The sequence below is a fragment of the Lycorma delicatula genome, chromosome 11, assembly GCF_047948215.1.
Source record: "Lycorma delicatula isolate Av1 chromosome 11, ASM4794821v1, whole genome shotgun sequence".
Lineage (NCBI taxonomy): Eukaryota > Metazoa > Arthropoda > Insecta > Hemiptera > Fulgoridae > Lycorma > Lycorma delicatula.
Genome location: NC_134465.1, coordinates 42,537,523 through 42,559,935, shown reverse-complemented (window position 1 = coordinate 42,559,935; position 22,413 = coordinate 42,537,523). Strand labels below are relative to the sequence as shown.

The 22,413-nt window shown below is 30.3% G+C and overlaps 1 protein-coding gene across 1 annotated transcript in view; it reads right to left on the bottom strand.

Moving 5' to 3' along the window:
* LOC142332394 (lysosomal Pro-X carboxypeptidase-like) overlaps positions 1 to 22,413 on the bottom strand; it is a 34,159-nt gene that overhangs the window by 5,432 nt on the left and 6,314 nt on the right. Inside the window, exons 3-8 of the mRNA XM_075378820.1 lie at positions 19,121 to 19,222; positions 17,755 to 17,942; positions 13,734 to 13,891; positions 7,691 to 7,863; positions 5,331 to 5,495; positions 1,347 to 1,534 (exon numbers count right to left, since the gene is read on the bottom strand). Of these exons, the coding sequence (XP_075234935.1) occupies positions 1,347 to 1,534; positions 5,331 to 5,495; positions 7,691 to 7,863; positions 13,734 to 13,891; positions 17,755 to 17,942; positions 19,121 to 19,222 (974 nt within the window). The remainder of the gene's footprint in view (positions 1 to 1,346; positions 1,535 to 5,330; positions 5,496 to 7,690; positions 7,864 to 13,733; positions 13,892 to 17,754; positions 17,943 to 19,120; positions 19,223 to 22,413) is intronic.

Here is a 22,413-nt window from a genome sequence, read left to right as displayed (position 1 = left end):
TTTGAAGGAAATGGGATATAAACACTGAAGATTGGATAAATACTTTCAGAGGAAATTAAAAATTGTCATTACTTTTTGATCAAAGCTCATATCTTGCAGTATGTAGTAATCTCTTCTTGAATTTTCTGTTTTCAGGTGTTGATATCTTATGGGAAACTTGAATAAATTTTACTTTTCAAGTATTTCCTTAGGAAGAAGTTACAAAATATAGATTTTGCACCTTGCTGGCCAAAGAATGCTGTACCTTTGGAATGAGTTGGTTTAGCAGAAGTAATCTTATATTCATAAAATCTCTGGAATTATGATATATGTAGTCTTGTATTTTTGAGTTCAATATATAATGAGGGAAATGTGAAACATGGCTGAATTTTATTCAGATTTCATACAAAATTGAGTGTCACGGCTCTTCCCAATTATTTTTAAAAAAATATGGAGATATCATGCTATGATGACATTTGAGACATTGTTATATCAATATAGCATCTAGGATTTTCATTTAACCATGGTTGATTATTTTGCTTATTCACAAAATCATTAAATTTAAAAAGTGAAATGTGCTCATCAATTATCCCCAAGATATTTAACCTCTTCATCCAAATGAGAAAAAAAACTTAACCAAAATTTATATGGTTTTTGAGGTTGCACTTGTAAAATTTCAATTTATATTAGTGATACCTAAATCTTGATGCAAAACACTTCCTATACTCCTATACTAGGTGCATAAATATTTAATCTCACTGAATGACATTTAGAGGAATGTTTTGGGACCCCAACTGATTTCTAATCTAACAGGTTTTCTGGTATTTGACACGTCTTACAGATAATCTCAAATTTATGACATGAGTAATTGGCATGCACTCATGTACCTGAGATTAAAATACATTCAAAATAACTTTGTGGCAGCCTCATAATTTTCTTTATTTTTGTAAAATGCCCAAAGCACAGTGAGCACCTATCCTCTTCTCTATGATTAACTGTATAACATCAACTAATTCGCATAACTTCAGCAATACAAAGACAGACAACAAACAGTACCACTAAATCCCTGTTGTAAATGATTTCTACATATTCTAAATCATCTTGTCTCTAGCAAATTCCACACATTGTATGTAATTTTAAGATAATGATAGAGATTCACTGTCAATACTTTATTACTTCACCTCACTGGTGGACTCTCATCTTATAAAAAGTTATAAAATTAATGATGGATCTCTTTAAAAAGAGGTAAATTTATAATAACAGAGATGATCATTAACACTAATTTAAATTATTGCTGTTGTTATTTACAAATAATTCATTAATGAAACTATTATAAGATTATGTAGTTAAAATATAGATATACTAACCTAAATATAATATTACTTGATGTTTCCAAATGTTTACCACCATATTGTTTAGTAATAAAATATGGTCTTGGTTTTACTTTGAATTGTTGCTCACATTTGATTAAATATTCAACAATATTCCATGATTGTGGTTCAAACATATCATTTACTCCATTAGAACATACTGGCATTACTAATTGGGTACACGCCTGCAAAATAAATTAATATTAAAAGAAGATGATTAATTGTTTTTCCTAATATTTATAGAGAGGAAATAAACAGAAAAGAACAGTTATTTATTTTCTGTAGTTTCCACTGCTGCCAGGAAAGTCAAAAAACCAAAACTTTCAACTATGTGACAGATTAATAAGCGTTGATCTATGAAAATGTAAACGTAGAATCTACAAGCATTCGCTTATATATTGTAGTACACAGAACAATAAGTAATTGAATTGGCAAATCGATTGATATTAATCTCTTCATGAGCAACTGTAATATAAGCAGTGTGATAAATGGTGGCTAATACATTCCATTAATGAAGTGAATGCATATTCTCTTTAATAGACATATCATCTGTACATTACATTATTGAAAGACACATAGAACATGATGTTCTATGTTGAGTACATTTTGTTTTTAATTTGTTTTCTGTTTGAGTTAAAACAATGTTATGAATCAGCAAAGTGCACTGTCTCATGTCCAAAAAAATTTGTTATGTTAAACTATACATTCTAGTCTTTTCTGTGGATAAAAAATAGAATATAAACTACCTGATTTCATAAATCTAGTATTAAAGTAGTGACATTAAATAATGTTCACTACTTGCAAGGAAATAGTAGAAATAGATTTATTATTGTAGGATTTCTTTATAAGTTTACAGATAGTAAACGTACTTTATTAGGCATAATCGTAATTATTAGAAAATAATGCAATTTTGTTTTCATGCTACTGTGTAGGTACAAGTTTGAAAGCCCATTGATAACCATAGTGGTTCCATACCTTTTCTTCCTGCTTTATGGAAGTGAATTTCAGATGTATATCTGATTACAGGCCAAGGAATCTCTGAAAAGTACACAACATAAGTAATGTATAGTCACATGTAATGGGAGAACTAAACATTATAAGACCAATTCACATTTTGATGCAAAATGGAAATGATAGTTTCAATATACAACATCTAGTAAATCTCTTTGGATGAACTAAAGTTCAGGTGCAAATAGAACTGAGGTTGTTGATATCTGGTGCTATTTGAGTGTTGAAATACATTTGGTAAAGTGAATTATTTTGTTTAAATAAATAATTTACAAAAAGCAGTAGAGGTTCCCCAAACCTCTAATAAATTGAAAAATTTTAATTTATTATTTGAATTTATGAAGAAGGATTACACAGAATTTGATGAGGCTCTAACATACTTAAATAAAGATGTGACACTAAGGGTAGATGAGATACCATCACAATTTATTGTTTGGTTTACGAAAAGTAGGTTTTTTTTGGGGGGCGAACAATGCTTTCATATTATTTTAGCCTAGAAACGATATATTTATTGTAAAAAAATGGGTAATTAAAAAATAATAACCCAGAAACACAAAAATATAGCTTAAAAGTAAAAAGCCTGTAATGAATGCTAAAAGCAAAATAAAAAAACACTTATCATATTACATATCTCAATTAAAATAATAAAATTACCAACTGCTTTATGGAACACACTGCAGTAATTTATATATCTGAATGTAAACAGATGGCCCTACAAAATCGTAGAATGTAAATTAACATTTCATTATCCTCTAGAACAGTTTACATGTTAGTCCCTAGTTTAAACTTATAGCATAATGTTGCATAACAGATACAATCTACAAGGATATGATGCACTGTTAGTTGATAGTCGCAGCAACCACAAACTGGTGCATCTATTTAAGTCATCAGATATCCATGAGTGAGCCTAGTGTGCCCTATTCACAAATGGCAGAATGAGGAGCTCCACAAAGAAACAGTGTTCTTGATTGGATGAAGTTTATTGTTAATACTGTATTACCGTCCCCCTCACTTTGCCACACATCATGCACCATTCTTTTTAGAAAACAGACAAAGTCATTTGAAGTGACGGGATTGTTGAAAGGAGGCTGGAAATAAGCCACCTTTGCCGCATCATCAGCATGCTGTTAACTAAAATTACAATATGGCTGCGGATCCAACAAAAGCTCACTCTTATATTACAGTGATTCATTTGTAGAATTACACAATGAATCTCACAAACAACACAGTATCTGGAGTACACATCACTAATCACTTGTAAGACACTCATGGAATCTGAACAAACAAGAACACATCAAAATTTTGAGCTAATTATATGTAAGGTCTTATTAATGGCAAACAGTTCTGCAAGAAAAATAATGGTGATGGAAAGCCAACATGCATGTTCTGTTGCTAACCACAAAACCGCAACCAATAGAATTAACGTTTCTAGAACCGTTCGTATCTGTAATAATAGGATTCATGCTATTCATAAAATTATAAAATTTGTTTTGTTAATCAGATTTGTTTTCTTTTTATTATACTGACAAAGATCAATGCAGTAATTAACAAGAGAAGGCCCGTCAAGTGGGATAATAACAGGAGAAACAGTAAGGACTGGAGGTATCTGTATATTTAAGAGCAGGTCTGAATAAAACACCTAGAATCTACATTTTATAAGAATAGAGAAGAAATAATCACTAATTTTAAAAATTGTATATACCGGTATTTGTTTTTCTACTGAAGAAGAACATAAGTGTTAAAACTACTCAGCCTAATATCTCAATAATACGTACTAGCATAATGTATAGGCAAAGAATTCACGTTGGAAAACGTACTAGCTGAACACCAGTTTGGTTTCAGGAAGAGCACGGTTACATAGGAGTCTGTAGGGACTAATCATTAAAATTAATAAAGCCACTTAAATGGAACCTTTGATTTGGAGAAGGCATTTGATAATTTAAAACAGAAATATTGTTTAATATTTTAAGGAAAACTGAAATGAAATACAGAAAAAGAAGAATTGCATACAATTTGTACAAGAATCACTTAACAGTGGAGTAGAATATGAAGAAAGTCTAGCTCTAATTCAAAAAGGAGTGAGACAAAGAACTTTTTTCAATTTGAATATAGAAAAGGTCATTCAAGAATTGAAGGAAAGATTTGAAAGTAGAGTAACTATTCAAGAGAAAAAGTAAAAATGTTATGATTATCTAATGTTATTGTTTTCCTGACTGTAACAAAAATAATTTAAAAGAAATTCTAAACATTATAACTACATATCATTACTAGAAAAACTCAGTTTGAAAATACAAAATAAGAATAAAATAAAGGCAATAAAATGATGGAAAAATAAAGTGAGAGAAAAGAGGATAAAAAGAAATTAAACATAAGACAGATGAACATAACGCAAAGAAGTAAGAAAATTTTATTGTTTAGAGAGTAAAACTGCAAAGGATAAAAGAAAATTGGCACAAGCAAGAGATTTTTCATTCAGAAAACAAGTTGTCTAGCAGAAAATGTAGATCTAAAAGCTAGAAAAGAATTATTGAAAATATTTGTGTGAAGTGAAACAGATAGTAGGAAAAAACAGAGGGTATTGACTCCTATGTGGAGTCAGATAATGAAGATTATATAGATCAATGAAATACAAAATGAAGGCGAGAGAAGTTTTTGACAAAGAAAAACTGTACAGGAAGACAAAGACTGGAATGATAATTGAAAACATAGGCTGTATTAAATGGATTAGCAAAAACAGAATGGAAAAAATGGTAACCCCATTTAAATATGCATCTATATATTACAGATTTTTAATTACTTTTGTTTGTATTCTACATTACTGTTGAATTTTTTTTAATATTATTTTAAGAGTAGTGTATGATTTTCAGTACTTTATTATGAGAGCACTTCATATTTTTTATATTTACATGTTGCATTACGAAAGCAAGCTTTGCATTTTATTTTAATGTAAATGTATAATTTTAGTGTAAATACCTGAAAATTCCAGCCTCGAGAATCAAATGTGGTTGGTCCAACAGTAGACCAATCCAGACATTGTGCTTTTCCAGAATAATTATATACTGCTCTCAAACCATTTGAAACCGATCCCAATAATTCTTTACCTCTAAGATTTGCAGTTTTTAGATGCTCACACAATTCCTAAGAAAAAAAGGTTGAATAAATACCATAAATTAACTAATTTCAAAGTTTTTCTATTAAATAAAAGAGCTGTTTAAATATAATCTTTTCCCCATCTTTGCCAAAATATACTTACAAGGTGATTACTATAGACTTACCTTTAAACTAAATCATACCAACCCTAACCTTAATGTAAAGTAACTGTCCATGTAAAGTAAAAGGAGCAAATAATGCTGAACGACAAACAAATCATTAAAATAATTCAGTCTTTTGAAATTTTTACACTTTTTCAGGCACAAACTGGAAATAAATATTTTAGCACTGATAACAGTACCAGAGTCAGTCAGAAAGTTCTTCGGTCTGATACAGAGATTGCACACGTATGACCAAATGACTATGCTGTTTGTTAAGTATGTTCCTTTAGAATGTGTGTATGTTACTTTCAGTTGTGTGCATTTAGTTGCTTGTTTGTGGGAATCGAGTTGACATTATCTATAAAATAAACATTTTTATTTTATATAATATTTACTTTCAATAAATTTTAACAAATTTTTACTTTCAATAAAAACTTAAGTTCAAGCTGTTATAAAGGACAGATGTGCAAAAAGAGTTAGATTCCAATTTAAAGGATACCTCCCCTTTGTTTTCAGTGGTAAAAAAGTGGGCTGCTGAATTTAAATGTGGTCAAACATTCATTCAAAATGATAAATGCTCAGGATCCTAAAAATTTAGATTGACAAAATCATCAAAAAAATCCACAATGGCATATTAAAAGCTTACTGACGGAAGGTATGCAAGCTTCCTGACATTATGAATATCTTGAAAGACCATTTTCACTACATTTATTCAATGTTTTGGGTATGAAAAAGCTTTCTCCTTGATGCGTAGTAATGTATTTCTTAACAATCAACTGATCACTTCTGACGTGTGTTTAGACTTTTTTAAATGCAATTTCACTGAGTTTCTTCGACATTTTATAAAATTAGATGAAGCATGGATTCACCATTATATTCCAGAGACTAAATATCCAAACAGTAGGTGGGAACAGGTAAAGGTGTGCCAAAGAAATGAAAACGATTTCATCTGCAGGAAAAGTCACTGTTACAATTTTTAGCATTCTCATGGTGTGGTGCTCATAGACTACTTAGAAATAAGCAGGACCATCACCAGCAAGTATTATCTTTCACTTAGCTATTCAGGCAAATGCCCACATTTACCCCACAAGACAACGTTCCTCACCAGGATAATGCACTGCACACCCGTCTTGAAATTTGTACAAAACTCCATGTCCTATGTTTTTAGGCATACACCATATTCACCACATTTGGTTACCAGTGATTACTTCCCCTTCTTAAACCTGTAAAAATGGCTTGGTAGACAAAGATTCATTTCAAATGATAATGTCAAAGCTGAGACAACCGTTAATGTTGCAAAGTTGGATAATTTGCATTGTATTGAAGGGGTATTAAAAGGTTATTGGTCTAAACGTATCGAATTGTAACATTGAAAAATTAGAAGAAAGAATGTTGAAAAATCTTGAATTTTCTTTGTCAGGCTGAGAACTTTTTGAATGGCACATGTATATGATCAGACAAAATTATTTTCTGAAGGAATAAACAGTAGAAAATGAACATAAGACTATCTTTTACAATTGATTGTCAGATATATTTATTGTTTGATAAATTTATCAAATGAACAACATATCAGACATAAGACTGTACATACTAACTGGTGAATAATCATTACACAACCATTCAAGAAGTGACAATTAGTATTGAAAGTGATAAGAAAATAGTTCAATTTAAATTACAGCACAACAGGGCACCTTGCCCTCTTATAATAGAGAGCGAGAAATGTTATAATTAAAAAAAAAAGTTAGAAACATGAACTACCCACCGGGTTGGTCTAGTGGTGAAAACGTGTCTTCCCAAATTAGCTGATTTGGAAGTCGAGAGTTCCAGCGTTCAAGTCCTAGTAAAGCCAGTTATTTTTACTTGGATTTGAATACTAGATCGTGGATACCGGTGTTCTTTGGTGGTTGGGTTTCAATTAACCACACATCTAAGGAATGGTCGAACTGAGAATATACAAGACTACACTTCATTTACACTCATACATATCATCCTCATTCATCCTCTGAAGAATTATCTAAACGGTAGTTACCGGAGGCTAAACAGGAAAAAGAAAGAAAGAAACATGAACTACATTACAAATACCTTAACTGGATTTCCTGGAAAGTGTCCCAAAAATTCAGTAGGATAGGGATAATTTGCCATTGCTACAACTAAAAATGATTCCTTTAACCACATTTTAAAGCCCTGTGTATAATTTTCAGCTTTTAATGGTTGACACAATGTCCAGTTTTTGGATAACCATGATCTACCTTCACCTAAAAAAAAATAGTTTTCATTTTATATTAATGATTTGAAGATCTTTAGAAATATTATTTACAATAAATACATTGGCACCTTTTCTTTGGATGGGGTATTTTTAAATATTGCCCTTACCCTAAAAAACGTTACGAGAGTGATGCACTTCTCTATTTCCTTCTGTTGTATGCTAATCTTTTAATTTCAATACATCTATTACATCCTAAATCTTTGTTTGCTTCATATTACCTTTCTTTTTCGTTAAGTTTTTTCAAATTCTATACTTTGTTCCATTACTAAATTAATTAATTCTGAAAGGTTCATACAACCTATCAATTGTAATTTCCCCTGGTAAGCTGAAGATGTATATATGATTATGCATATTTCTATGCAGAAAAGGGTACATTAATTATTCATTTAAACTTTCTTTCCTAGCGTTTCTTATGACTAAGGAAAATGTAAAACACAAATCACAAAAGCGACCAGTCAGAATTGTGTTTCAGGTGCACACAATCGTTATGGTCATGCCAATTAACCGACTACATCAATCATAGCATGTGTTTTAATTCTTCTAGTGATATTAATTCTTTTGATATTTTGTTATTAGTCGTAATACCTCTTTATTTTGAACTTTGTCAACCCAAATTTTATTTTTCTTCTATAACACCATATTTCAAAATCTTCTAAGAAATTTGAAAACTTTTTTGGCTTAGCTACTGTTCATATTTTGCTACTTTTCAGTGCTTCATATAAATAACATTGAAAATTCATTTTTAATTCTTAAATCTTTGTTTGATATTAGGTACATTTATTTTTTTCATTAAGGCGTTCTTTCCTTGAATTAATATCATTCATAAATTATGACTGAACGAAGTAAATAATATTTTTCATTACAGACATCAAGAAACAATTTTAATTAAACAATCAAAGATTACTTTACAACCTATCCTGTACACAGTTCATTAATGACAAAATGTATTTACTATCTAAAAGGTTAATGTTTGGTTTAGGTAACCCTAAAGCAGACTTCAAGGAACACATGACAGATGTTGGAACCAGTAAAATGGCAGAATAAATTTGCATTCAGAACCAAACCGCAGTAGAAAGGAAAACAGAAATAAAATTATTAATGAACTTTAAAAATAAACTTATTTGAAATTCAAATTCAATAAAAATAATGCTGTAGTGATTTTACATACAACAGATTATGATAATAGGGTTCACTAAGTGGTAACGACACAACCACACATTTAAATTAATAAGATCACTTTTTTTAATTTTATTTGAGAAACTAAACAAGTTATTATAAGTTACAATTATTTGTTGGGCTTTTAAAAGAAATATTTGTCATTACTGGTTGTAGTTCTGATCTGATAAATAAATAAAAATATGTTTTAATGATCATGCCAAAGCTACAGTACCTTCCAAAAATTTGCAAAGAAAATTAAATACAACTAATTTTTTTCTGGTATAAATGGTCAATTTACTATTTAGCCAAATGACTATTAAAGGAATTTTTTAAATTTTGTCATATATTTTCACAAAAAAATAACTTTGATCCAATTAATAATTTTAAAAAATGAGGTTTTACAAATCGGTGAAGTTTTTTTTTTAATCATTTTGATGTAACTGAATATAAAAATATAAAGGGCAATAGGAAGGTTTTGCAATACAACTCTATTTTGTACAATTTTTAGTTTTAGTTTTTTATTAATTTATTATTCCAAGTCCTTAGAAGGTCATCATCAATCGTACAATGTCTCCATTTCAGTCTGTTCTTCACTTGGAGGAATAGTGTGAAATCACATAAGAGAGGTCGAGACTGTAGGGAAGATGCTCTAATAATTTTATTTCAGAACTGACTAAATACTCGAAGCAGACTTCAGAACAGTGTGCCTAAGCGTTATCATGGTGAAAAGACTACGCATCCATTCTTGAGCTGAGTGCAGCTTCTTAAGAGCTTCAACATTAGACAGGCATTCCTTAGCATACCACTTTCCTGTAACTGTCTTCTGAATTTCCAATACAACTCACTGTAAAACAACTTTCACACTAAAAAATATTGCCACCATTCTCTTCTTCAGTGATCTTGATTTTCTAACAGCCACGGAAGTCTACTCATCTTTGAATACACACACTTTGTTCTATATCTTGGTTGGGACGTCATAATAGTACAGTCAATTTTCATCACTTGTCACAGTCCTATTGGGCATTTTTCATTTTCAAACATTTTCAGCATTTCATGGCACCAAGAACAAAACATGATGTCTGATCGTTGGTCAAGTAATTCGGCACCCTAAAGGTACAAGATTTTTTAACTTGAAGGTGATCTCGGAGAACAGGATGAACTGCTGATATATTTTCCCAAGGAAACCTCTACTAAAAAGGTTGTAGATCACATGACTGTCTGTCTCAATCATTTTTCATACTGCAGCAATGTTTCCTTCAATCACAGATGAAAACGGTCAATGTGACCTTGGAGCATGCTCAAAGCCATAATTTCTTTTTAAACTCTCATACCACCCATATATTGTTGTACGATGAGGACAATCCTCTCTAAGTATAGGAATCATTTTCTCTAAACACTGAACACACTTAACCCACATACAAAATTGTAACACAAAATTGCCCGGTATTCAGTTTTCAACCATGATGACATCACTAACTCTTTTCATTAACACTACCAAAAAGCAAACGATAATGAAATAGTGACTATTGTGAAAATACTGAGACAGCAGATACAAATGCCTAAACACACGCTAACTTGTAACATCTGTGATAATCCATTTCATCGCATTGCAAAACTTTATTAGTGCCCTTTACATATATATATATATACAATATAATATTCTTTCAGCCTTTGTAAAGCACAGAATTAGAGAAAAACTCTTATCTTTAATTTTTTTACTTCATCAAAACGCTTTCTAGCCTAACCCCATCCTCAGTGATATCTTTTATAAATTTGTAAAATATTTACAATTTACACAATAACTCAATAAGCTTTTTACATCTTGTAAACACTGTTAAAATAAAAATAAAAGTAAAAAAAAAAGTAAATTTAAAAATCATTTAAAATAAATTTAGAACAAATATTTGTTCAGTCAAGAATGAAAAAGTATTACAATAAATATTATTTTAAATGTTTTTAAAAATTTTTTTGATTTTTTTCAATTTATTTCTATTTTAAACATCAATTTTTACAAAATGTAAAAAGCTAACAGAGATATTGTGTAAATTGTAAACAGTTTAAGAATTTATAAAAGATATCACTGGGGGTGGGCCTAGGCACAAAAGCATTTTAATTAAGTAAAAAATTAAAGGTAAGAGTGTTTCTATAATTCTGTGCTTTGCGAAGGCTGAAAGAATATTATATTGTACATATATAGAGATAGATAGATAGATATTTTACATACAGAAAAAAAGTGGACTATAAAAAGTTTAACCTAAATAAATTAATATATGTACACATATCTCAATATTCCAATCAAAGATATTACGAATAATTTGAAGGACTAGATATTTCCCAATTTTTTAAAGGTCCAGTTTAAGTGTAAGTTAAAAGTAATTTGGACTTTACTTTAATAAACTTTTCACTTAACTTTAAGTTGACAAATTTTTGTAATCATTAGTTTTATTTTTTTAATAAACAAATCTTTTTTATTAATATTTCTTTATTTATTTTTTTTTTTTGTATTTACATTTATCTTTTCTGTATTTATTACTGATAATTATTTACTAATTGACATGCATTTCTAGTTTTAACTTTCTATCTACCAGCAATGTCTAGACCAGGTGGGCAGTTTGTGTATTACAGAATATTTTTTAAGTTAAATTTTTATGTTCTGTTTAAACTGCTCATAATGAAATCTTTTTTTATTTTTTTAAATACAGTTAAATTCTCTGTTTTTATACTGTTTTGAGTGTTTTATTTGAATTTATATTTTATTTTCTGCATTTTTATATATTGCTATTAATTCTGCTAACACTTCTAACAATAATTACTTAAGAATGTAAATTCATATCTAATGTTAACAGTTCATGAATTTTGTTAGTTATTTTAGTCATCGTTGAAAAGTAAATGCATAAAAAATTAACTTATTAAAAATAAAACAATATACTCAAACATTAAACATTAAGTCAAAAATAAAGTGATATTTCACATTAAATATTTATTTAATACAGAACAGGGTAAAGGCTGAAGTAATATTTAACACTAGATAACCTACATTACTGATACTTCTAAATTATTATACTGTTTAAAATTAATTATTTGTTAACATTTCATCATTAACATTTTAAGATTTAATTTTGTTAACTTTATACACACTTTTTTACAAAATAAAAAAAAAAATTTTGTTGGTATAAAAAATTTCTGTCAATTCTTAAGGGAAAAAAATACAGAAACTTCATTAAATATTTTCATTAATCTTATAATGTGAACTGACGATAAGAACATACTATCATTTGTCTTGAATCAACATTTGATACAACTTTACTGACTATAAAAATCCAAATTAATTCTTTAAATTACTTGAATGTTCAATACAATGAAATATTTCATTATACTGAATTAACATTTTAAGAAAAGACCATAATTATGAGGTGTGGCTAGATGCAAAAACAAACAGAAACTGTCACAGAAAGTAAATGACAACAAGTAATGTAGTACTATCTGTTACACAGTAATAGATCTAGTTGACCATCACAATTCTGTTCTAAGGAAGAGTGAATGTACTCAAAGAGACTTTCAATTAAAGCCCTGACAAATTCACAAGTCAGGCTCCAAGATTAAGTGGTTTTAGCCACAATGAATTCATGTTCTCCATAAATTGTTCCATTATGAGTCTTGGAAGCCACATTATGTCTGGCAGTTGATATTGGAAGATTGAGACAGGCGTGGTGAATTTCATGAAATGAAACTTATGCAGAATGATGATTATCCAGATATATTTGATATCATTTTTTCAAGCGATGAATTTGTTTTTGTGTTCGATGACTTCATTAAATACCAAAAGAACCAACCAATCTTGATTCTCAAAACAAAGTTGAAAGAATGAAAAACAACCCAAAACTGACAGTGTGATGTAACATGTTCTTGTATATTATTTCATGTTACATCAACAATAAATGTTATGCTAAAATTTTGTATAGCTTGCAATTTCTACACAGACACAGGCGCATGAGCTGATATTTATGCAAGACACTTAGTCTTGCCTTGACTGTTAGGAATTAGCTAAATGGATATTTTCCAGGATTTGGGTAGGCCATCAGGAACCTACAAAGTGGCCTGCACATTTCATACCTGACCCAATTTGGTTACTTTTTATGGGACGGGCCAAGGAAGACATGTATTACAGAAAACTTAACAATTAATGAACTCTAAAAACAAATTCCATCAAATCATATCCAAAGCTACTGCCCGGTTTTTACATAAGGGACAAAAATGTACCAGTAAATTAAAAAAAAAAGTGTAGAAAATGCTGAAGGGCACTCTGAGTCATAACTTTGGGAAAATGAATGACTATTACTACACAAAATTTAACAAGAAAGTTTACTGCAAATCTGATAAATTAAATAAATAATAATTAAATAAATATAAAATTAATAAATAGATTTTTTTTATTGATAAAAAAACAGATGCAGCATTATACTGATATATTTCTGTGTAAATGTTAACACAATTTTGTCTGTATCTGAATTATTTCACAGAACAATTTTCTTATTTCTACAGAGTAATGTTCAGTGACAAATGTCATAAACCTCCTACAATAAAGTATGTGTATTAAGAAAAAAATATTACACAACTTATTATTCAACTTGCTTCCTAAAATATAATATCTTAACATAACACAATAAAAATTTCATTAATAATAAACTTAAATATACTAACCGGTTGTTGTTATGTTATTAATTTCTTTCCATATATGTTTAATGTTGTCTGCACAATTTCTATGTGCAACTTCATAAATAGATGTAGTTACACGATAGACCCCTTCACAGTCCATTAAATCAGGTAACAGCCAGATTGGGGCTGATGATGCCAAAGATCTGAAGTAAAATAATAAAAAAGGGTTTTTCAAATATTTTAAATTAAATTATTTTTAAAAACAATATTTCAAAGCCAAATTCAGTGAAAAATGTTTAATATGAAAATAATAACAAAAATTATCAGTTAATATAAAAGCAGTCAAGTTCTAACTGATACCGTATTTTATAATCTGCTTGAAAAGAAGTTATAATCTGCTCCAAGTAAAAATCACACACTGGTCCTCCTTTGATATAGACATTCCTTTCAACACCACTTTTAATGTGACTAACTGCAGTACTTTTCTTTACTGGAAGTGCTCACTATTTTATTTTACTTTTTGACTTCCTATTGTTTTAGCAGCTCCTACAAATCTTTCTAATTTAATTCATTCTTCTACATCAATTATTCCTGGTATTTACTTGATTCAGTTTAATCATTTTTACTTGTACAAAGTAAAGGAAGTATTGTAATCATGAAAAATGTTGGTTTTTCACATTTCAATGGAAATATACATTTTCATCATCCTTGAATCCATTTTGACTAGTTTTGGCATGATGTCTGTACATATGTATCTTGCATAACTCAAAAACAATTAGCCATAGAATGTTGAAATTTAAGTTTTAGTAATAAGCCCTCATTCAGAAATTTTCAACGATATATCATTAGTGGTATTCATTTTCATTGGTTCCAGAATTATAGCCAAATAAAATTTTAATTAATAAAATATTTGCATCTTACAAGGGGAAGGCAGATTGGTTCGAATACAACTTCATATACATTGTTTTTTTAAACTTTTATTTTTAATTTAAATATATTGATTTATTAATAATTATAAACCTTTAAATATGTATACGAGGTCTGTAAATAAAGTAATGAGACTGGTTCAGAAAACCTTTTTATTTACAATCCAATTACACATGGACTCTATCATCTTCGAAATAGTTCACTTGGGAAGCCAAAATGCTTCGAATAGTTTTCCCACTCTTCATAGCAGTATTGGAACTCAGAAACTGGAAAATCCTTCAGATGGTTGGTTGCATTTATTTTTATGTTTTCTTCTGTTCCAATGGAGTCCTTTGAGGTGTTTTTTTTAAAGTTGGGAATAGGAAAAAGTCGCAGGGGTTCAAGTCTGGTGAATAAGGTGGCTGAGGAACTACAGAAATGTTTTTCTTTGCCAAAAATTCATTAATTGAGAGTGCAGTATGACAAGGTGCATTGTCATGATGCAGCATCCAGTTGTCTTTGATGGCTGATCTCACATGAGCAACTCTTTTCCGCAGTCTTTAAAGAATTTCTCGGTAAACATATTGATTTACAGTCTGTCCTGTAGGCAAAAACTCATGGACAATGTCATTCCTATCAAGGAAACAAATTAGCATGGTTTTGATTTGATTCATGATGCTGCATCATGAAAATGCATCTTGTCACACTGCACTCTCAATTAATGAATTTCTGGCAAAAAAAAACATTCCTGTAGTTCCTCAACCACCTTATTCATCTGACTTGAGTTCCTGCAATGTTTTCCTGTTCTCGACCTTAAAAGAAAACCTCAAAGGACACCATTTTTGAATAATAGAAAACATTAAAAAAAATGTTACCAACCATCTGAAGGATATTTTAGTTTCTGAGTTCCAACACTGCTATGAAGAGTGGGAAAACCGTTTAAAGTATTGTGTGGCTTCCCAAGGGAAATATTTCGAAGGTGATAGAGTCTATGTATAATTGGAGTACAAGTAAAAAGTTTTTCTGAACCAGTCTCATTACTTTATTTACAGACCTCGTATATAGAATAAACAATTTTTTTAGATGATGTTGAAAACCAGAATGTTTAAACATATTTTTATTAAAGTTGAATTGCAAAATCAAATCAAGAATTAACTGATAAATATGAATCTTTAATGATTACTGAAATTATATGTGCAATTTAAAAAAAAAAATTACATAAACATATTTCATAGCGATATAACGAGGGCCCTGTAATAAATAATTTTATTAAATTGTGAAGATCTGTTAACATGATAAACAATAAATTTTCAATACTCAATCTTCTTTTAATTATTATTATATATATATTTTTTTTTTACTTACTTCTAAGTTAACATGTTTACCACATTTTAAAAAAGTACATCTCTTATTATAGAAAGCTTATATTTTTTTCAGTTCCTGAGAAAAAATATGAAATTTAAACCATCTCTATATAAAACATTAATAAATCATCCTCAACAGGATCAGTTCACAACTTGAGAAAGAACTAGGAGAATACCAGGAAGGTTTCAGATCCTAGAGGAGCTGTCCTGACCAGATCATGAGTCTCAAGCTACCAATGGATTACAACAGGAAAAGAAACAGAGACATGGTGATAACACTCCCCATGACGATAACTCCATCCACTACCAGTGGTGCCCATCAGATGATAATATTTTCAAGTGCCTCCAGGGTGCCATTCAAAAATTGGGGAGGGGATGCGATGGGGTGTCACCATAATATCTCAGCAACCGCCCGTCTGATTTGCACGATTTAAACAGCATATGTATCAACAGGTCAAGCGCCAAGTGTTTAACACATCATGTACACTCTTGATCGACCGGATCTTGGTTATCCAGAAATTAAATTATTTAGTCCTATGTTTTGATTGCACTCGCCCACCATTTCATTGTTGCAATCAACATTGCTGGTGATATGCATTGCATTTACCAAATAGAATCAACAGATCAAATAGATTTACGATATGAGACATTTACAATCACAAGTAGCTTATTTAAATGTAGAAATAGGCGTAGGGTTCGTACTTCCACGAACTTAGTTAGTTAGTTCAGAGGGCAATGATGTAGGACAGTCAAGATGTCTAGAAGGGGCCTGCAGCAAAGACAAAAGCTGAGTTAAAAATCACCGATATAAATGTCTTCCAAGGCATTTACATCGGTGGTATCCCAACTGAGGCTTAACTTATTACTGTAAGGTGAAATCAGTTAGAAGGTCTGAAGATGACTCCCATTAAAGCCCATCAGGGCTAGGAACGGGGGGATGACGACCGGAATCATCACAAGGTGGGTGTCTTCTCCTACAGCGGTTGGGATACACTCACCCACCGTAAAACATACCGATCCAATCTTTCATTAAATATGCTCAAACACCTGTGCACTAGCAAAGCTGTAAAGTATAAAATTATGAAGACTAATGATGAGATTTTTTTCTTTATGAAAAAACAGGGAAAATGATATTTATCAGAAAATATTTTCAGAGATTAACCTCCTTAATAAGCCTACATGGTGCTTTTGTTCTTCTTAAAAAAATGGATGAGCTGTGGAAAATGTTTATAATTTCTTTATATAAAAAAAAAACAGATCATCATACATTCTGGAAATTTTTCTCATCTATTGATAATTCACTCACTGGGTAGGAATTTTGCAACATAGAGCTCCGTGAATTTGGGTAGTGAGTAATAGTACGCATGATGTCATCTAGTAAAATGACCTTCAGCAAATAATAGTGCATTTATGAATATATGTTAGTTACTGTATAGTTGTATTTTATAGTACTGTTAGCTAGTACATAATAAATGCTTTTAATTAGTATAATAGATACAGTGTATAATAATTGCTGTCCTCAACCCCTACTCAATCAATACTGACGAGCAGATTCACGAAGCTGGTCGTCAGACAAGACTCACTTATGAGTTTCGGTGAATCGATGCAAGTTATATAACAGAACATACATAGCCAACAAATTTACAGTTTACCAAATGTAAAAATATGCCACGTGTATTTTTATTTACTGAAATAAGAAATACAGATTAGTTTGATATATTTATATTACTTTCAAATCATAATAATATGCATTTTTATTAAACGTAGTTCAATCAAAAACTAAAATAATCACTTACCCGACAATAACAGCGGGATATTTAAGTCTAAACCAAGCAGCCAACATTCCACCATATGAACCTCCAATAGCGATTACAGGGCTTAATTTTCTGTGTTTACCATCTTGGTGACTTCTGAGATATGTTACTAAATCAACAAAATCTGCCAATGTCTGTTCAACTGTTAAATAACCATAGTGCTTAGCATCCTGTAACAAGATATAATGCAAAACTAATACACCACTCAGAGAAAATATTTCTTTTTTCTTTTTACCATCCTGACTTGTACTACGTTACAATATTTCTCTAGGTAAACTGATTTATTCATTTTTTACTTTTTTAATTTTATATGAAGCCCTGGTCCCAAAAATATAAAAGTCTAAAATACAGTTCCATCCACATGTGAATAAAGAGTATTCTCTCTGCTAGTATCAAATATGGATTTATCATTAGATTGACATTTTTTAAAGCAATTTATATGGGGTGCAACATGTTATGGTACCAAAAACTGGGTAATGCATGATATTATAACAGGATGTTGATTTTGAATATCATGAATTTATTGCCCGGAGAGAAATTTGGTTGAAATTAAATTAAAATATAAGTAATGAAATTTGGCAGAAAGCAAGGTAATGAGATAGTCAACATTAAATGAATGTAATAAATCGGAAGTGTAAAATAACAAAATGGGCAAATTAATAAGATATAAAAAACAGAGTTGTATAAGCAGGTTGAAATTTCATGCAAAAAAGAAGTTCGTTGAAATAAAATATAAATTACATTAACTACTATTGTAGTTTGATTCCCTAACAGATTTCAATATTTTTATTAATTTTCCTTCAATATTTATTAAACTGGAATTTATATCACCAGTTAAGTTCAAGGATATCAGGACAACTATATCACTACCAGATTGGTCTAGTGGTAAACTCGTCATCGCAAATCAGCTGATTTCAAAGTCGAGAGTTCTAAGGTTCAAATCCTAGTGAAGGCAGTTTCTTTTATACAAATTTGAATACTAGATCATGGATACTGGTGTTCTTTGGTGATTGGGTTTCAATTAACCTCACATCTCAGGAATGGTCGACCTGAGATTGTTCAAGACTACACTTCATTTACATTCATACATACCATCCTCAACCATCCTCTGAAGTGTAATACCTTATGGTGGTTTTAAAGGCTAAACAAAAGAAGAAAGAAGGACAACTATATCGTAAATTGTATTTTTACTTTTCAATTTTTTTAAATTTTATTTTAAAGATTTTTTCTCTTTAGTTAAAAACAAATATCTTAATAATATCTATTTAGTTTATAAAAACTACATTTTTACTCATTTATTTAGTTTTATTCTATTTTTTTTTTAATAATTAAATTAAGTTAAACTTACCGAAAATGAATTGTTCCCATATGGCAATGATTCACCATAATAACGATGTTCTGCAAACACAATAAGTGCTTTAAATTCTGGTGCTAATTCCCATATGAAACCCTAAAAAGTAATATCATTAATTAACCAATTATCTACATTTAAAACAGAGTGAAATTATAATTTAAACTATTTTTTTTTTTTTTTTTTTTTTTAAAGAAAATCTGCTTGAAATATAAAGAAAGAAAATTTATTTTTAATCATCATATACGTTATAGAAAAAATATTCAAACTTTAGGAATAAATAATAATATTAGTGAGAACAAACAGAAGAATATTATGTTTATAAAAATTAAAGAATAAACTGAGGTTAGTGAATCCATACACATGTGTAAGGTGAATATTTTGTTAAATTAGCAGAGAAAAGATGAAAGCTTTATCATGGTGGCTATGTGAATTTGTAATGAATAGCAATAATATAGTTAATTAAACACACACACATATTATATTAATATAACCACCTTGTACTAGTACAATTTAACAGTATAGAGGAATAATATGTATCTTAAAAATATTAATTTCAGCAAAAAAGAAATATATATATCTGTGATCACTCCCATTTTCGTAATTTTTCAGGAGAGAATTTTAAACTTTTGGTTAGCTGTGAAAAATCACATTTTTAATTAAAAACCTGCTTTTTTCGTTTAATGAATGTAAAAGAACAGTTCCAATGCAAAAAGTGCCATCATCGATTATTACTTTTTAGCAATAAAAATTTTTCCAGTTTATTTCTGTTTTTCCAGAATTATCACATTCTACATCTTGTTTTCCCACTTATTTCTGTAATATTTATATTGGTATTGTTATTTAGAAAAATACAAGTGGTGCAACCGATCTTGATGCTAGCTGCATGGCAGCAACAGCCCCAATTTAAATCAACCTATATCCTTTTAGCATAACATTTGATTCATTACCTAACAGCAAATGGGCCTTCGTAAGATATATTGTGGTGTTAATAATGGATCGCAGAACACAATTTTTTTACATTTTAATCATCTCAACGTATAGCTAATATTTTGAACATTACATTTTTAAATTTAATCCGATTTATATATATATATTCTTCTAAGAAAGTGTTTACAGCTAAAGGCCGTCTCTCACATCCCAACTGTCAAACTCTTTTCTATCCTAGCAACTTTCCTTCTCCAAATTCCTTTTCTGCATCGCTTCCATCACTCCAGACATCCACTGCTCCTCCTCTCTCCTGTAGTCCATTCCAACATCCCCCTAGGCCATCTATATTTCTCCATTCTTCAAACATGTCCATACCATTGTAGTCTTCTTCTCTCCAAAACATTAATCACTGTACTGATTGCCTCGATTCTTCCCCTGATTTCCTCATTCTCACACACCGCATTCTAGAAACTCCACAACTCCTGTGTAGCACATCCATCTCCTCAGCCAAGAACCATCCCACATCTCTTTTTCTAATTTCCCAAGCTTCTGACCTGTACAATAAAATGCTCACAATAACAATCTTGTACAATCTATATTTAATTGCTTTCTGTATCACATCATGTCACCACAAAGAGTTGCACTTCTAGATAGCCATCCATCCCAAAGCTATACTGTTGCGTTTTCAACGCGTTTTGTATTCCCGCTCATATACGATACATGTGTTTGGCTTGCTCTGGTGGGAGCAAGGCATACTATTCAATCGGGTCGTGCTAGTCGTGCTCCGGTTGCCGACAGCTGCGCATTCAGTATTACAGTCCGCTATTCAATCAGTATACGTTTTCTATGAACATAAGTCATATTTAGTGCATTAAGTAACAGTTTATATTCAATTCATGTAGTTTATAATCAATCCAAGTCAGTATATAAATAATTCAGGTGTTCAGTGTTTTTTTGTGTAATAAATCAGTTTATATATACAATTCGTTGTGTTAATTCAATTTAATATTTGGGATCTACCCCTATATATATCATTCCATCATATAGCTATTTATACCTTTCCATTATTTCCTTCCTGTGATAATATACAGCCAAGGTATTTAAATGTACTCACATGCCTTGATGATATTCCCATCTGCAGGTATCCCATCTATCCCAGGAGCCTTTCTGCCATTCAAATCTTTTAGTGTTCTACTCAATTCAAATCTCAGTATGGTATCTCCCTTTTCATCCTCTTCAACTTCCTCTTCTTCCTCTGTAACACCAGTTTCTAATTATTTCCTCCATATAACTCTTCAATATATTCCACCCACCTATCAACCTTTTCTTTTGTACTAGAAATCGATGTAGCATCTTTATTTAGCACATTATTAGATTTTAATTTATGTGTCACAAAATTCTCTTTAACTTTCCTATATGGTCGTCTATTTTACCAATGATCATTTCTCTTTCCACTTCTGAACACTTTTCTTTAACCCACTCTTCTTTCACTAATTTGTACTTCCTGTTTATAGTATTTCTTAACTTTCTATAGTTCCTTTTACCTTCTTCATCACTAGCATTCTTGTACTTTCTACGATCATCCATCTCCTGCAATATATCTTCTGATATCAGGTTTCCTACCAGTTTTCTTTGTTCCATGTAAGTTCACTCTGCTGATTTAATAATTTCTTTTCCTACATTCTCCCACTCTTATTTTATATTTTCTACCTTATCGTTTTTACTCAGACGTCTTGGGACATCCTCCTTAAAAATCTTCTTTACTTCCTCTTCCTCAAACTTCTCTAAATACCATCGATTCATCTGACTCCCTTTTTTCAAGTTTTTAAACCCCAATCTACATTTCATTATCACTAAATTATGGCTGCTATCTATATCTGCTCCAGGATATGCTTTGCAGTCAATAAGTTGATTTCTAAATCTTTGTTTAACCATGATATAATCTATCTGATACCTTGCAGTATCACCAGGCTTTTTCCATGTGTATATTCTTCTATTATGATTTTTAAACTAGGTGTTGGCAATTACTAAATTATGCTTTGTGCAAAACTCAATAAGTCGGTCTCCTCTTTCATTCCTTTTGCCAGCTCATATTCACCCACAATATTTTTTTCGTTGCCTTTTGTGATGCTTGCATTCCAATCTCCAACTATTATTACATTTTCATCCCCTTTTATGTGTTTAATTGCTTCATTCATTTCTTCTCAATACACACTCTACCTTATCATGATAAACATCATCATGGGATCTTGTAGGCATATAGATGTTAACAATAGTCGTCGGCTTAGGTTTTGATTTTAACTTTATTACAATGATTCTATCGCTAAGCTTTTTGAAATACTTTACTCTCTTCCAGTTCA